The sequence below is a fragment of the Aedes albopictus genome, chromosome 2 (genome assembly GCF_035046485.1).
Source record: "Aedes albopictus strain Foshan chromosome 2, AalbF5, whole genome shotgun sequence".
Classification (NCBI taxonomy): Eukaryota; Metazoa; Arthropoda; class Insecta; order Diptera; family Culicidae; genus Aedes; species Aedes albopictus.
The window spans coordinates 569,232-587,752 of record NC_085137.1 but is presented as its reverse complement, the minus strand read 5'-3'; the positions used below and the strand labels follow the sequence as shown (position 1 = coordinate 587,752).

The 18,521-nt window shown below is 38.8% G+C and overlaps 1 protein-coding gene across 1 annotated transcript in view; it reads left to right on the top strand.

The window, feature by feature from the left end:
• Window positions 1-18,521, top strand: part of LOC109416813 (neural cell adhesion molecule 2) — an 83,874-nt gene that overhangs the window by 47,370 nt on the left and 17,983 nt on the right. The window contains exons 2-5 of the mRNA XM_062848977.1: window positions 7,918-8,310; window positions 8,450-8,581; window positions 16,910-17,059; window positions 17,175-17,371. Of these exons, the coding sequence (XP_062704961.1) occupies window positions 7,918-8,310; window positions 8,450-8,581; window positions 16,910-17,059; window positions 17,175-17,371 (872 nt within the window). The remainder of the gene's footprint in view (window positions 1-7,917; window positions 8,311-8,449; window positions 8,582-16,909; window positions 17,060-17,174; window positions 17,372-18,521) is intronic.

Sequence of the window (18,521 nt, the reverse complement as noted above, 5' to 3'; positions counted from 1 at the left end):
TTTTATACAAAAATAACACTTTCATTATTTTTATTTTATATTTTTATCATTGAAACCCCTCTTTATTGTTTTATATAAAAATCTGCTTGTAAAATTATCTTTAGGCGGTGAAAATTACTAAAATGTTGGTGAATAATGAAAACCACAATAATGGGTCAAAATTGGCTGTGTAACAATTATGGGTCAATTTGTTGCCTATTATGGGTCACTTAAGAGAAATCGGCTCAAAAATAATGTTTTGTCTATTTTTTCAATGAATGATCACTTATTCTCGATAGATCAACTATAGTAGAATCTAAAACTGGTCTTAAACCTCTTAACGAAGCGTGTTTTCACGATTTGGAATCAATTTTTCAAAATTGGGTCAAAATCTCCAACACAACCACCGATAAACGCCTAAAAGTATGCAATGCCCATGTACGCAGAACTGTCAATATTATGCTGTACAAAAAGTGGCCCATAATTGTGTGATTTTCGGTGTTCCTTGGCACAATAATGAGTCACTTAAATTTTGCCAGAAATAAGCTTTAATTGGCTGCAGTCACATGAATTTCTACATTTAGAACGTTAATTATACCTTTGTTCTGGTGACGATACCATTTCGCACATGAAAATCACTGAAGCCCGCTTTTACAGAGCTTACGAAAGCAGCGCACGCACTGTCCGATATTCACAATCGAAGCGTTACTTTGACAGCTAGTTTTGCGCCGAACAAAAAAATATTGAAAATATGTATGTTTTGATGTATAAGCCCGTGTGCGATACGTATAGTGACACAAAACAAATCAACTTATGTGCGAAAAATAATAATAGCTTACAAAAGCTTGCAATTAATTAGTATTTATCTATTAAAGTGGAAAGTGACTAATAATTGTGTGTGACCCATAATTGTGCAATGAGTGTATCTCTTGTTAATTGCCAATCGATTAATACATGGATAAGAAAATCATCGAGATACACTTCGTCTAATATTCTTTATCAGTTGAATCAGTTAAATAAATTAGAAACAGACGTCTCACTCCGCTCGCTTCCCATCGATCACCTTTTTAACGGTTGATTCAAATTTTCGGTGGTAGGTCGATTGATCACTCGCTGCGCCAGCGTCGTTTCTGCTCCTGCTTGACGTTTTCTCACTACTGCCACCTAGTGATTGCCCGGCCAAGCACAGTACGTTTAGCATTGGGCGGTTATGTTTTGATGACAATGTTTTTCAATGAAACTTGTTCTATAAGTTACGTCATTTATACAATTCTTATGGTATAAAAAGGATAAAAATAGCCGGGGCCCGTGGCGTAGTGAGCACACGTTCACTTCATAAGTGGATGATGGTCATGTCAAGAAAAGACTGTGGTATTTATATATTGTTGAATAAACTTCAATTGGACCTGGAGCCATTTGCATTATCATTTGTAGCTCATTTAAGACAGCAAGCAAATCTATCTTATACTAGCTGACCCGGCAAACCTTGTATTGCCCATTTTAATTGTTGCTCTTGCACAGTTTTTCTAATGTTTTTGTTTATTTTCTTAACTTGTTCTACATATGAACATAGCCACCCACCATGAGGACAAATTGAACCGTTCAAAAATCTTGTTGATCATTTCAATAACCCTTCAGCGCGCGCGCTGTTGTAAAAAGTACAACACTACCAAAAAACCTCGCTCGTCATATGCAGCGCGAGCGCGGTGCAGTTTCGGTAGCTTGATGGCGCGCGTCCTGGAAGGTTAAATAATTAGTTGTATGGCTCCAAAGGGTATGTAAACTCATTTGTATAAACATCGGAAGCCCGCCTCCAGAGGCACGTTATTTTCCATTCGGTGCATTTGTGATAAAGAATACTGTTTGGTGGTTTGGTTGCTAACCAACTTTTTATCAATGTAACTTAAACGGACAACTCGACCATAGAATTTACAGTTCAAGTGCCATAAACTACACAACAGCACCACTCGAAAGAAAAACCTTCTATAAAAAGAAGGAAACATTTAGGTAGGGTATGGGACCATTTGGGTAGGTGGACCTATTTTGAGCACTTTCCGCTATAACACAGTCAAATTAAAACCGATTGACTTCAATTTTTGAACATGGCTAGATACTGTACGTATCTGATCGTGTCCTAAAAATCAAGTCGATCTGTTCAAAGTTGACTGAGTTATAGCAGCAAGTGCCCAAAATTTGTCCCCCTGCCCAAATGGTCTCCGACCCTATGTTGTAAATTTTAGCAGTTGGTCCGTAAAGAAAATGGAACAGTGTGACTTGAAAGTTATCTGTATGCTAAGAACCTTCCCCGGCCCAAACATATCAACCTACAAAATTCACACCGATCGGATAAGTAGTTTCCGAATGCACAATGGTCAGACAGACAGACAGCGCGAGTAATAAATTCCTAGAGAAATTCCCAGAGGTATTTCTGCAGTCATTCCATGAAGAATTCTTGCATGAATATCTGGATGAATTACTGGAGGAAGAATCTTTAGTGGAATCCCTGAAGGTATTCCTGGTAAATTCCTCGAGAAATTACTGGTAAAATACTGGGAAAACCTGGTGGAATTACTGGAGGTATCCCTTGAACCAATCCCTGGATTCATGGAATAATGCGTGTATAAACTCCGGGAGGATGATTTCTTGGATAAATTGCCGTTATAATTTCTGAACGAATTACTGCTTCAATTTCTGCGAGAATTCCTGAAGTAATATCTGCAGGAGTTCCTGGGGTAATTCCTGGTGGAATTCTTAAAGGTATTCCTGGAGCAGTCCCAGAATCATATGCTGAAGAAATACCTGCATGAATCCCTGTGGGAATCCCTATGGAAATCCCTGGAGGAATGCCTGGAAGTATTCCTAAAAAAAAATCCTGGAGGAATTCCTAGAGCGATCCCTAGAGGATTCCCTAGAGAAGCTCCTGAAGGAATGCCTGGAGACATGCCTGTGCGAATTCCTGGAGGAATATCTAGAGAAATTCATCGAGAAATCTTGAGAGGAACTCCTGGAGGAATTACTGGAAGATTTTCTTGAAGAATCGTTGGAAAACTTTCAGGTAGAATCCCTGGAGAAATTCTTTAAAGAATTTCTGGAGAAATTCCTCGAGGAATCCCTAGTGGATTTTCTACAGGAATTTCATGAGGTATCTCTAGAGAAATACGTGGAGTAATTCCTCGATGAATCCTTGAAAAATCTCCTTGAGGAATCCCTACAGAAATTCCATTAGCAATTTCCAGAGGAATGTCTGGAGGAATTCCAGGAAAAAATCTTAGAAGAACATCTGGATGAATTATTGGAGGAATTATCGAAGGAATTCCTGGAGGAATCTCTGGAAGAATCTTTGGAGGAATCCCTGAAGGAATTTCTGGTAAATAGCTGGACCAATTCCTTAAGGAATTCCTGGAGGAAATGCTGGTGGGATTCCTGGAGGGATCCCATGAATCAATTTCTGGTGAAATCTCTGGAGGAATCCTTAAAGCAATACTTGGAGGAGAAATTTCCAGAAAAACTCCTCAAGGAAACCCTGGAAGAATTCCCGGAAAAAATCCTGGAGGAATTACCGAAGAAATTCTTAAAAGAATTTCAAAAAGTAATCCCTGGAGGTCTGGAGGATTTTCTGGATCAATTCCTGGATCAATTTTTTGGGGTGATTTCTGGAGGTATTCTTAGTGGCAATCCTGCAGGAAATGCCTGGATGAAATCCAGAATTCCTGAGGTAAATTCAGCTGGAGTTCCTGATTTAATATCAGCAGAAATTCCTGGGGTAATTCCTGGTGGAATTCTCAAAAGCATTCCTGGAGGAGTCTCAGAATTAAATCTAGAATGAATGGCTGGATGAATCCCTGGAGAAATCCCTATAGAAATCCCTGGAGGAATGCCTGGAGGTATTTCTGAAAGAATTCCTGGAGGAATTCCAACAGCAATCGCTAGAGGAACTCCTGAAGGAATGCCTGGGTGAGCTTCTGAAGGAATTTCAGTAGAAATACCTGAGAGAATTTCTGGAGAAATCTCTAGAGAAATTCCTTGAGCTATCTTCTAAGGATCTCCTGGAGAAATCTTTAGAGAGATCCCTAGAGGAATTTCTAGAGGGTTTTCTTGAAGAATCACTGGAGAACTTCCAGGAAGAATCCCTGGAGGAATTCTTAGACAAATCCCCGAAAGGTTTCCTGGAGAAGTTCCTGGTTGAACTCCTGGTGGAATCTCTAGAGGAATTGCTTAAGGTATATCTAGAGGAATACCTGGAGGAATTTTAAGCGGAATCTTTAGCGGACTTTATAGAGGAATTCCTGGACGAATCCCTGTAGGAATTCACAGAGGAATCCTGGAACAACTCCCGAAGAAATTTCTGGAGGAATCCCAAGCAATCCCGAAAGGTTTTGTACCAGAAGCCTTTACCACTCACGTGAAATAAATGGCCACCTGAACTTCGTCTGGAGTCCCGTTGCATTCTGGGCTTTTAGCAAATAGTTTGTCTCGTGTTGTCCAGAAGTCCGACCTACAGCACCAGACCATGTATTCTGCCTCGAGTCCAGAGGAGTCCAGTGTCGTCTTCGCCGGACCGTCAAGTTCTACGTGGTGCCAGTTACTGGACACCACTCACGTCGCATTACCCTCTGTTGTAGAATAAATAGAAATAAAATAGGTACGTACTAAGCGAATTTAACCACTTTTCAGGACCACCCACATCCGAAAACTTCCCCACACTTACAACGCCCTGAGACCCGGGAGCATAAGAAGCCTGCTGTGCCCACGCCGAAAGCGGCCGCGGCTCAGACCAGCTGCTTGGGGCCTAGTGAAGTTTCCTTCTGGAGCGTCAAGATTCTCCCGGGTCAAAGGCGGGTTTCACGTTCCATTTCCTGTGCCTTTAGTTTTAAAAAATGAACTACTTTTGAAATGTTTATTGCACATACCTAGCTGTCCCGACAATAGTCGTACTGCCTGCCTACTGTGTTTTTTGACACACAGCTCCTTAGAGTAGTGCCCCGAAGACTCATCTGCATGGGAGCCTCCCGTTCCAGAGACCGGAGAGGTCTCGCACCAAGCTAAGAACCTTCCCCGGCCTCAAACATACCCACATACAAAATTTCACACCGATCGGTTTAGTAGTTTTCGAATGCATAGAGGTCAGACAGACAGACAGACAGACAGACAGACAGACAGACAGACGGAAATTCATTTTTATCTATCTTATTATATATATTATATATATCTATATATATAAAAATGAATTTCCGTCTGTCTGTCTGTCTGTCTGTCTGACCGCTATGGATTCGAAAACTACTGGACCGATCGGTGTGAAATTTTGTATGTGAGTATTTGTGGGGCCGGGGAAGGTTCTTAGCTTGGTGCGGGACCTCCCCGGACTCTGGAACGGGGGGCTCCCATATAGATGACTTTGCGGGGGACGTCCCTATAGAGCTGTATGCCAAAAAAACACAGTAGGCAGGCAGTATAACGTTTCCTGGGACAGCTAGTATAATAATAAAATAAAAAAGGAATTTATTGAGATTACTCTCAAATACTTTTCAAAAGAAATCTCGGTAACTTAATTTCCAATCAAAATAAAGTTCAATACAATTGTACGAGGATGTTGTAGATTTCATTTGATACTAAGAGCAACCAAATCGGTTGACAGACGGCTGAGAAATTTATTTTGATACATTTTATCAAAAATCTCTCAAAAGCGTAAATTTTATTACTCAAAAGTACTCCTCGAAAGATATCTCGGTTGGAAATGTCTAATCGGAATGAAATTCTAAAGCGTTCTTCTAGGATCCAGTGATTTTCGATTGGGGCCTTAAGAACCCAAATCGGTTGATAGACGGCAGAGAAATTTATTATGATGCATTTTATCAAAAATCTCTCAATAGCGTAAATTTTATTGAACCTAAGTACTCCTCGAAAGATATCTCGGAAACAAAATGTCCAAACGGAATGAAATTCAAAAGCATACTACTAGGATGCTGCACTTTTCATTTGCTGATGAGAGAACTCAAATCGATTGACACACGGCTGGTCAATTTATTATGAAGCATTTTTCAAAGACCTCTTAAAAAGTTAAGTTGTATTACTCCAAAGTACTCCTCGAAAGATATCGGTTACAAAATGTCCAATCGAAATAAAATTTCTGGGCGATCTACTAGGATGCTGTAGCTTTCATTTGGTGCCAAGAGAACCCAAATCGATTGATAGGCGGCTGAGAAATTTATGGTGATACACTTTGTCAAAAATCTCTAAAATAATTAAGTTGTACTACTCCCTAGCACTCTTTAAAAGATATCTCGGTAACCGAACGTCCAATCAAAATAAAATTCAATAGCGTTCTACTAGGATGTAGTAGCTTACATTTGCTTCCAAGAGAACTCAAATTGGTCAACAGACGGCTGAGAACCGTGAGTGACTTTTTTTTATAACATACATACACACATACACGGATCGAAAGTCGGTTTTCCAAGCGGTATTTATACCCTTCTTATGAGTGTAAGAAGGGTAATAAGAAGGGTAAAAAATACGTCATTTATGGATGGTCCTTGAACACACTAGACATTTAATTTAATGATTCAGCATATGAGACGATCCTACCAAAAAAAAAAAAGAATTTGGTAAATATTTGATTGATGCAGACTTTGTAGACAAGTTCTTTTCTCCTGTTCGTAAATAGTAGTTTACGCAACAAGGTGCAGAATGAAGATTTTTACAGCACGAGTCGTACATTTATCCAACGAGGCTTGCCGAGTTGGATAATTACGACGAGTGCTGGGAAAATCGAGTTCTGCACCGAGTTGCGTACAACGTTTTTTGCACCTTCATAAATCACCACTTGAGGATAGTTTGTAACTAAACTTTTTCATCAGACTGCACACTGATGTTCATAGCCATGATTAAGGAAGTCTGATCATAGCAGGTTATACTGTGCAGTTGTCAAAATTTTTCAAACCTGCGTCCAGAAAGCATCAAGAAGTTGATCAAAACTGAAAACAGTGCTGTAATGGTTCATTACGCAACGCAAATCAGTGCTGTAATGAGCCATTACAGCACTGTTAATTTGGTGTGGGAAAGTAGGCCTTTTCCTGTCCGATTTGTGTGAGGTAAAATGGCCTATTACGATGAGAAGTTGCAAAAAAATCTTTCTAACCTTATCCAGTCGTGATGATATATTTGTTTACCCGTCCTCAACTACTGTTGTATTTTAATCCTGATTCTTAGTAGGCCATCATTGTTTGTGAAAAGAAAAATCAGTTAAGTACTGTTCCTTTTAACTCCACTCAGAATTTGCATCCTTTGACAGATACGTATTTCGACCACAATTGTAAGGTCGTCTTCAGTGTCTTTTACGTGACTCCAGTCGTTGCATATTCTAGTGGGATTAAAAGGAACAGTACTTAACAAGATTTTCTTACCAGTATTCCACTAACAAGCCCAGGTTCGTCATCATCATTGTTTGTCTGTTATCACATTTCTTACCCGTTCATTACACATGGCGAACAATACAACCTTGTGCCGGCGAGAAACCGTCGCATATCGTTCCGATCCATGTTGTTGTGGTTGTTCAGTCATCTTTGTGTTACCTTTTTTGCTCTGGTGGATTTGTTTTTCTTTTGTATATTCTGCGGTGTGCCTGAATGCCTTACTGGCAATACCACACACCACCCCCTGATTGGCCATCGAAAGCCGTATCCATTAGACTTGCATATATATTAGTTTACAGAAAGTTTAGTGATAAGAGATGCGCCCATTATACAACTAAAGAAGGATCATTTTTCCAGTTTTTATTAGTCTGAAATGCATCGTGCTTTGTTACGTAAGGAATCAACACAAGAGCATGAAAGTCAATTTTTCGCCCTATGAACTCTTAAATGCGTGAGATTAATTTACACAGAGCACCGGAAAATGTCCCAAGCTGACACGTGTTTCAAATTTTTCCTTTTTTTTCTGCAGTATCCTCCATCTATGGCAACCACACGCTGGACAGTGGGAAAGCGAACAAAAGTAACAGCAATGGCAGTGCGGGTCCATCGTCCAGTGCTCCGGCGGCGAACCACCAACCGCCGGCAGCTATCTCACTCATCCCAGACGAGGAGATAGCGCACTTTGTGAACCAATCCCGCATAACGACTTGCAAGTTCTCCCATCCGGACGTTAGACTTCAGTGGCGCAGCCCAAGGAACACCATCGTCAGCGACACCAAAGGTCGGGTTCACATCGAAGAGATCGGCGGAGCGCTGCTGCTCGTCTTCGAGTCCATCGTCCGGAGCGACCAGGGCAGCTGGACCTGCGAGGCGGACACCGGTGGAAGCTCGATGAAAAAATCCTTCAAAATGATAGTTAATGGTAGGTGGAGATGAGTGCATAACTCTGTGAGCAGAATCATAAATGTTGCCATGAATTTTGGTCGCTTTTTCGAACCTTGGGCATCGGCACTTGAGCTTTCCAAACGGAAGAGCACTCATTACTCATTCATGTCTTCCAGAGCCAATCTCGTTCCGGGACACCAGCACTGTCCAAACGGCGACCGAAGATAAGGACGCCACCATCCGCTGCGAGGTGAGAGGCCATCCGGAGCCATCGGTCTCGTGGTACTTCAACGGGCAGCCTTTGTTCCGTGAGTATTATTATTATTGGCTGGCAACCGGCAAAAGGAGGAGGAGAAGAGCAAGCAAAAACCGACGGAAACTTCTGCTCCTCCTTTTTGCCGCTTTTCAAACGGTGTGTACGGAGGTTGTGTTTTTCCACCTGACCTGGCAATGGAGAAAACGGTGTTCGAATCGTGTTGCCTTTGGGCACCTTTTTTGTTGTTCATGGTAAAGTCACATACCTAGATGTTTCGTGTGTAAAAGTTCGATGCAGATCAAAGGAGTAACAAAGTGTCTTTGTTTGGTGGTTTTTGATCTACGTTTTTTTGGAGTTTCATAAAATGGATGTATGTAATGGGTGTTTATACAGGGTTCGTGCGATAATGTTGCATTAACCTTTAAACAAAGATATTCCATCAATGAGTTTTACACTAGCGCGCCATATTTCTAATTCTACTATTTGTTGTGTAAAAACCCAGATTAGTCCACCTAGTGGTGCTAGTGCCTTTCTCGTCGAATATTTACTCATGATCTTTCCGTCAACGTAATCATCCTTGCCTTAGAGCCAGTGATTAGCCCCAAATTGCTGTGCTTCAGTAACAGATGGAAAGAAGGCAACTCTCATTACAACGGTCTGGGACTGTACCACCTACGAATTTGTGCGACTTCCCTGATAAAAAAGATCAAAGAGATGCGACATACTGTATTGTTACAACACACTGAAATGATTGCTAGTTACCATTAATTCAATTGTTTAAAATGATAGAGTAACAACAGACCCTATGGTTTTCCACTATATCATGTATTGTAAATGTCACTTTTACAATAGAAAATAAGGGTTGTTATGTATCTTTACTATAGAAAAAATTCAAATTTTCTGGAACAAATTTAAGTCAACTACCATTCAATTTATGGTGTTTTTATCATTGAAATCTCTAGTGTCATTGATTTTATTTTGCACGTATTGAAGTTTCAATAGAGAATTTTCAGCAGGAAAATACGTACACAATATAATTTGTTGTCGAACAGTCTAATCTATCATTAATCAATGGTAGTTTATGGTGATTATGTTGGAATTGTTTATCAGCGTTGCTTAATGCTAATGCTAATGATCGTTCCGTCGACGCAAGTCGAAAAGTGTCTGACCACTGAAGTCTTTTATTCAGAAAACCAAGAATTTTTATCAACGTCATCATCGAATTGGTAAACTTATTGATGGCACTTGTTATGATGTTATGTTCAACGTATAAGCAGAGCTGAAAATATCAGACCTCTCAGTTGACTGCTTGACCACCTACACTGGAGGACGATCCATATCAAGACGACAATTACAAGCTAGGACATAATTGTATTGACAGATCACTTTGCGGTCTTCGCCAAAGTTTTTTCTGCACACTTCATGCTATGTTTTATTATCATTGGTTATAACATTCTTGTAAAAGTTGCCAAAAAAGGCAAGTAATTTGAATTGTCTGTACTGAATCCCATTCAAATTTCAACCAAATTACAGGGCACACCCTTTAGTCGCATTAACATTTTGCGCAGTTATTTTAGACGCAAAAGGGGATTGAAAAAACTGGGTTCGAGGCTGATGCGAATAAACTTTAATTTTCCTATACAACGTTGACTCATCCTACTGGATATTTATACCTCAGGAATCTAAAATGGTGTGGTTTGTTGAGATCGCTTTAGTTTTTTTTAAGTATCTGGATCCTTTACACATGTCTTTTACTTGCATAGAAAACCGTTCATAAGGTTATCGAAAAAGCCGCGATTTGATGTGGTTTGGTTCCCTTCACCATTTGACCACTTCCAAAAGGACACCCGAAACCGATTGCGGGATACTACATACTAGTTTTCCCAAATATGATCTGAAGTTTCTTTTTTTTTTATTGACCGTTCATCAAGTTACCTAAAATCCATTTAATGTGTCATGAATATTGGTTAGGTCCTCTTTTACATTCGGCCAGTTTCGGTGGGACACCCGAAACTGGTTGCAGAACACTACCGGTTGTCCCAAATATGGTCTAAAGCATTTTTTTTGCCAACTGTTATCAGGTTATCTTAACAGCCGCAATTTGACGTGTTGCATGTGTGGTGTTGGTTCACTTTTATATTTGTACACTTCCAGCGGGACACCTGGAACTGATTCCGGCACACTACCGGTTCATAATTGGTCTGAGACTAATTTTCTGCTTTTCGTTCATCAAGTTATAGTAAAAGCGGCGATTTGATGTGTCGCACGCATGGGCTTAGCCCACTTTTACATATATTTGGTCACTTCCAGCGAGACACCTGGAACCGGTTCTGATATGGTCTAAGACTGTTTTTCTGCTCACCATTTATTAGTTAATAGAAAAAGCATCGATTTGATGTGTCGCATGCATTGGTTTGGTTCACTTTTATATTTGGCCACTTCCGGTGGGACACCCGGAACCGGTTCCGGAACACTACCAGTTCAGATATAGTCTGAGACTATTTTCCTCCCTACTGTTCATCCGATAATCGAAAATGCCGTGGTTTGGTATGCATGGGTTTGTTGCATTTTCATATCTGGTCCCTTCCTAGGGTTCCGGTCCGGAACACCTAGATAGCCATAACCCCGAAACGGCTGCACCGATCTGAACCATTTTCATTAGGAAACAATGGCACAATATACCCCGTCGAATGTTCTATCGGTCGTTGAAATGTGTTCATATTTTATATCTAATAATGCGGTGACCTTTTTGTACACATGTAAATTGAATCTCTGAAATTAGTATTGTGAAATGTATTTGGCCATAAGATGATCGCTTTGTACTATGGGCATGCCGCTGCTACGGAACCGGTTCCAGACGTTCGGATTTCCGCGGAGGAACCTGCTACATACAGTAAACTGTGACTAGCATTCATAATCCTTTTTTGTGGCTTCAAGCATTAAATTTAGAGGTATGATGTCTTAGAAGAGTTTTTTTTCTACCTACTTAACTCTTTACATTGGAATTTCCACCTTGATGATTAATCCACCTAAAAGTGCGGTAGGAATTCACTTTTCTCAAAATGAAGAAGATAGAATATTGGTGTCAACTACAAAGTTGCAGAAAATGGTATTGTTGGAAAGTTTGCCGAACAAATCATTACCATATTTGCTCAACTGGGAGAGTTATGTGTCATTGTTTGTGGCCCACCCCTTGTAATAGCTTTTACCCAAGTAACACTTTATAATCAAATAGACTAAAAGAGGTTCTTACAATGGATCATTGAAGCCGACTTTTCCGCTACTCACCGCATCAAAACAACAGCGCCACCGTATACGGACGGTAACACAGTGACAGCAGTCGAGTAATGTCAAACACACAAGGCTACGGTGGCGCTATCTGTTCATTTCATAGCGGCCGTTTTAGTTATTTTAGCGATCCATTATCATTAAACCAAAATAAAAGGTATTGGATATTATCATGGTTCTGAAAACCACTACAAGACTTATTGGGCATCAAAATTTTTCTTTGGTATCCAAGGTTTTATCATAACTTTTATAATATATCTTTTTTACGGATTTTTGGGATTTTTCCAATGTTTTATAAAGTTGTTTTTTGTGATGGAATCCTTCTGCTTTTTCTTCCTACTGGAATAACGCTCCGAGTGAAACAGCGCCTGCATCTCAACTTGGTGAAATCCCTAAAAGCCTTCCTCGAGTATGCTTGGAGGAATTACTGTTGGGAGCCTATGGTTTTTGCAGAAATTATTGTCAGCCACTATCTTCGGCTTATTTTTCTTTTTTTTTTTACTCATTCTCTTTCATAAACAACAGAGAGACAGAGAGGAATGGAAGAGAGGGCATACCATACTATACTTTTCTTTCTCGTGTTTGATCCGAAGAATGAGTAGAAAAGAAGTAGCTGGCCATGCTAGTGATTTCAGCTGAGATTCCTCAAAAAATACTGTTTTGATTGCTTCGGGGATTTGTATTACATTTATTTCAGAAATTTTTTTACAAATGTTCCAACTTGAAATCAACATAAAATTCCTTTAAGAATAATTGCAAAGATTTCTTCAGAAGTTATGCTGGAAACTTCCAGAAATTTCTAGGAAGTTTTGTTAGGATTGTGCAGGCAATTTTTGTTGAGAATTCTCTAGAAGTTCTGGAAGGGCTCTCAAGAGGAATTTCTAGAGCAATCCCAGGTAAAAATGTTTGAGAAATTCCAGCAAGAATTCCTGGATAAATTCGAGTAGGAATTAGTGCTAGTATTCTTAGAAAAAAAATCTTAAAAGAATCCTTGATGGAATCCATGAATGAATCACAAGAAGAATTTCTATAGAATAGCTTGGAGAAATCCCTGGAGGAATCCTTGAAGGTATCACAGGAAGAATATGTATAAAAATATGTTTAAAGTTCCTTGGAGATATTCCAAGAGGACCGTCTCCAGGAATACCTGATGGGCTTCAATAGGTGACTCCTGCGAGAACTGCTGAAGAAATAGCTTCAAGGGGTTCCTTCAAGAATTTCTCCAGGGATTCTTCCACAAAAGTTGTTGCAGCAAGATTTTCTTCATGAATTCCTCTAGGGACTTTTCTAAATATGTCCACAATACTTCCTCCAGTGATTTCTGCAAGGATACATTCAGATTTTGCTCTAAAAAAATCTCCCAAAAGAATGTCTGGATTGCTCCAAAAATTCTCATTGAGACATTTGAAAGGAACCTGTGCTTCCTTCAAAGGTTTTTAACAAAAATTCCTCCAGGAATTCCTATTGGGACTTTTCCAAAATTGTCTTCAGGGATTTACACAAGAATTGATGAGGGTAGAAGCAAAGGATTATGAGTGACAAAACTCTACTTTCAAGTAGATGAGGTTTTACCAATTTTTCATCCCATGTATCCGATTGATTGTATTTTTTTTCTAATCATCATAAAAATAGTCTTGAAAAAGTTCTCCAAAGCATGAAATTATAAGATTTTTTATATGTTCTGCTTAAAATCGACATAATGGTCACTTGCACCCCCCTGGACCCCACAATTCTTCTTGCATTACCAATAGGAAATTCTTTCTGGGACTCCTCTAGTGTTTTCTGCTGTAATTCATTCATGGATTTTTCCAGAAATAAGTTATTCCTCCTGGGAATCCTTTTACTGGAATTGCTGCAGGACTGCTACTGGGGTTTCTCTAGACATTTCAGGTAGGTATCCTCCAGGATTTTTTTTGGGTTTTCCATGCAATATCTGCAGGAATTCCTGCAGAACTTTTACGAGCAGTTGGAGATATTTCATGAAAATCTCAGCAAGTATTCCCGAAGAAATTCCGGAAGATGTTTTTGGAATCCCTGCTGTATACTGGATGCAATGCAGGAGGAATTACTAGAGGAATCCTTGGAGAAGAATCCCAGGAAGAAATCCTGGAGGGATCCATAAGAGGAACCGTCAGAGGAACCCCAGCAGTCATCCCTACAAGAAATGCTGGAGAAATCTTTTGCGAAATCCTTTTGGAATTCTTCCTGTAATGCCTGATGCGATTCTGCTAGAAATTTCTTTCCCTCGGAAATGAATGTCCCTTTATGAAACATTCTACAATTTATCCAAGGGTTTCTCCAGAAATTGTTCTAATGATTTCTTTAGAGATTTCTTCAATGATAACTCTTAGAATTCCTCTCGGAATATCTCCATGAATTCTTGCAGGGATTCCTTCAGGAACTCCTACCAGGGTTTCTTCAAGCATTTTTGCAGGGATTTCACAAGCATCTCTAGATGGTATTTTTGCAGTTATTGCTCTTAAGAATCCTCCAGGAATTGCTGAATATTTTCCGCCGTTAATTGCTTGAGAAATCCCAGCAAGACTTCCTAAAGGTTTTCACCACAAATTTCTCGAGAAACATGAAGCAATTTTAACATAATTTCCCACAGGCATCGGAAGACAAATTAGAAAAAAGAATTGCTTCTTTAAAAGAGTACTGCATCCACTAGAAGCACTTTTTATAACTTTTATTTTTGTTTTGTTCTCTCCAACAGTTTTTTTTTCTGTGTGAAGAATTAGCCTAAGTTAAAATTCACGAATAAAAAGAAATTTAAAAAAAAAAATCCATTTTTTATTTATTTCTCAGCCTTAAAGATTTTAGTATATTTTGTTTAATTTTGTAATGTGTTGCCATGGCTGAGAATTGAGTGTCCATTACCAGGGAGCTTTTTGGTGTGAGGGAAAACGGAGGGTCACTTAAAAAAATAAAATAAAAAAGGAAAAGATGATTTTTTAAGAAAACGAAGAGAATTCCTGAAACAATCCCTAGATATATACTTTGAAGAATAGCGAGAGAAATTCTTAAGAAATTCCTGGAAAAAATCTCTGGGTAAATTTCTAGAGGAAACCATAGAGAAGTTACAGTAATGTGGTTGGTGGATGAATCCTATCAAAAAATTTTCGATGAATCCCAACAAGAATGTCTAGAGGTAATCCCAGAAGAATTCTTGGATAAATTTCACGAGGTATTACTACATGAGAAATTCGTGGAGAAACCCAGCAGATATTTTTTTAAGCGCAATTTGTGGAGGAATGTTTAAACAAAAAAACCGTAAAAATTACACTTTCATGATGGGATTTCTCTAGAAATTAATGCTGAGATTGCCCCAGAGGTTTCTCCAAGGATTCCTGTGCATATGCTGCCTGTAATGTTTCCAAGGGTTCCTATAGAAATTCCCTTTGAGATTTCTATAGAGACTTTTCAACGATACCTTTAGAAAATTCTCTTGTAACATCAGCTGAAATTCTTGCAAAAAATCCTTCAGATATTCTTACTAAATTTTCAGGAATTCTTGCTAGAATGCCTCAAACAATTCAGTAATTGTACTTAAGAGTTCTCCAAGAATTCCTGGTAGATTGCCAACAGGAAAAGACTGAGGAATTTCAACAGGCCTTCCAGGTGGATTCTTTCTAAAATTCCATGAGAGATTACAGCAATCATTTCTGAGGAGTATTATAACACTAGTCTACAAAATAAAACGAAAGTAGTGAACTTGTGTCAACGACCAAAATTTTTGTAGCATAATTTAGCGCTGATTTCGAAACCGTGCTTCAAAAAATTTAAAGTAGAACAGTTTTTGAGTTTTAGCTCAATATAGAGTTTTACAACTTTTTAAAATATGGAATTTCATAAAACTCAAATATCTTGCGTTTTGTTCAACCAATTTTAAATCTTTTTCCATAAATTAAAAGCTGAATATAATACCATTCGATTTTCTGAATGCAGATTATCAAAATCAAGATATTGGCGAGTTTTGGGGACGATCTTCTTAAATTTTAGCAAAATTTTCCAAAAATTTATGTAGAAATGTATTTGTTTTTTTTTTTTTTAAATAAGAAAAGGACAATTTAAAAATTCTTTTTCAACGTTTATTTGACATATCATATGTGGGTGAGTTACAGTAAAAAATTCAGCTCAATCGGAGCATTGATTGCAGAGAATGAGATATGTGAAATGAGCGACTTTGCTTAAAAATAGAACAAAAATCGATTTCAAATCATCAACCTTGTATGGAAAGTCGAAAAAAATTCCGCTCTACTGTAATTTTTTTCCTTCGCGTTTTCGAACTCAGGGCATGATTCTACACCAAAAATGATCATCAGCTTACCGAGTTCAAAAATGCTGTAAACTAGTGTAATCATTACAGGTATTCCTCCAAAATAATAGGAATTTATTCAAAGACTCCTCCAGGCTCTGTTCTACTTGAAGCGTTATTCCAGTATGAATAAAAACGCAGAAGGAAATGTATTCCATCACAAAAAAAAAAACAACTTTTCAAAACACTCGAAAAATACTAAAACTCCATAAAAAATTATGTCATAAAAACAATTACAAGGGTTCGTCCATAAACAACAAATATCTCATAAATCTCTAAGTTGAAAAATACAGTAAAACCTCCATGAGTCGATATTGAAGGGACCATCGACTCAAGGAAATATCGAGTAGTGGAACAAAAATCCTTTGGGAAGCTTTTTCTGGGGACCATCATAGTAACCCAGAAATTAATTTTCGTTATGAAAAAATTTACCTCCATGAGTCGATATCGAGTCAAGGAACATCGACTCATGGAGGTTTGACTGTAATGTAATAGTTTGTTATAGAACAATGTTTTCAGTTCTATAATGTTGCATACTTATCACTTAACACAGCTAAAGCACATGCATGGCATGTGCAACCAATTTCTTCGGACGTTTGAACTAAGTTGAAGATTTGTGATGGAGACGAAGACTTTGTCTCCATCGAAGAATGTAACTATAACATGTATCGAACCGACTCCATTCCGACCCAAATGCCCTACTTTGAACAAACAAGACGCCATTAACTGTGCATAATTTACTACATCCCTTTCTTCACCTTCTCTCCGAACCAGCCCCGAACACCAAATACACAGCCCTAGCCGACGGGCTGCTCGTCAAAAAGGTATCGAAGAACGACAGTGGCGAGTACACGTGCAAGGCGTTTCAGGTTTCCTCTTCCGGCAGCAGCTTCGAGGAGAAAACTATCCGGCTCAACATCAAACGTACGTACACTCAGTAGTAGTTAAGCCTTGCTCAGCCCAGGCTCTCGCTCCTAATTGCCATTCAATTTACGTGGAAATTTGATTCATCCCCTCTCTCTCTCTCTTTCACACACAGACAGACCCTACTTCCAGGTGGCCCGAGGAGCATATTTCTGGGGCAACGTCACCTACGGCTACGTGGGCGGTGCGGTTAATTTAACGTGCGATGCCGTGGCCCAACCGCCGGCCACTTTCACCTGGTCGTCCAACAATAAAAAGTTTTCCCATAAAAATCACATCATCTACAGCGGACCGCACGTTTCCATGCTGCAGGTGAGTTTCGCGTTCGTGCTGATTGTGGTGCGGTGGTCCATTATGAATTTGTCCCAAAAGGGGACGTGGTGCTTTTTGCGCGGTGAAAATGATTTACGCAGGATTTCATAGAACAAGGCATGGTTTTGGATTACAGTAGAAGTGACATTTAACCCCCGTAGGATGTTAGGATTGACATGCCACGCTGGCGTAGTGCACGTCCAGCGTGCCTGCCTAGGTCATAAAAACCCCAACATCTTACTAGGGTTAAAAAAAAATAAAAAAAATCACCGGCAAGGGCAATCAAACAATCATTTTATTAAGGTTGCAGAGATCATCTTTGATATTATCGCCATTTTTGTTTTTAATTTTGAAAGCGGATTTACAAGCAAAAATGCATTCAGTGCCTTTGAATGTTTTTTTATTTGATCAAATATGGTCTTCTTCAAAAAAATTTCTTATATGGTGGGGACCCGATTTTGTCAGCATTTTTTTTTTTCAAGTAGAAAAATAGAAGTGTTTTTTCACTCTGCATTGTCATTTTATAATCAATATTAATTCAGTTGATGATTTTAGGCGTCATATAAAAATTACGCAATGAACAAATCGCGTGTAACTTTTTAAAACGGCCAAACTTTTTTGCAAACACATTTATGCTGTTTTAGGGCGCAGCCCTGGCTAATATTTTAAGCCAATATCGCTTAAAATTGCTGATAGATTCTCGCTTTCTCTCTTCTTCACTCAGCGAAAAAAACTAACGAAATTCATCAAAATACCTTATGTTTTTTGTTGCTATAAGGTACCCCGGGGCAAGTGGGACCTAAAAAAATGCTAATTTGGTTTTGTCATGCCAAAAGTTTCGGAACACAAATTCTTTAATAATTCTAATGAACCCAAAAGACGTTGTTGGTATATTTGTACTTATTAACGTGCATTAAAATTGTTTCAAAATTTTTACATTCCATATATTATGCATATAATGAAAAGTGTAGCAGATCTTCATTTACTGCGTTTCACGGGGCAAGTGGGACCTATTCAGAGATTTTGTTCAAAGGGCTTAATATAAGTTGCAACAAATAAGGTAACATAAATCATACATCTCTTATATGAATGACTATGTTTAGAGATTAAAATAAGAAGAGGTTTATGGTATCATGCATAAATTACGTAA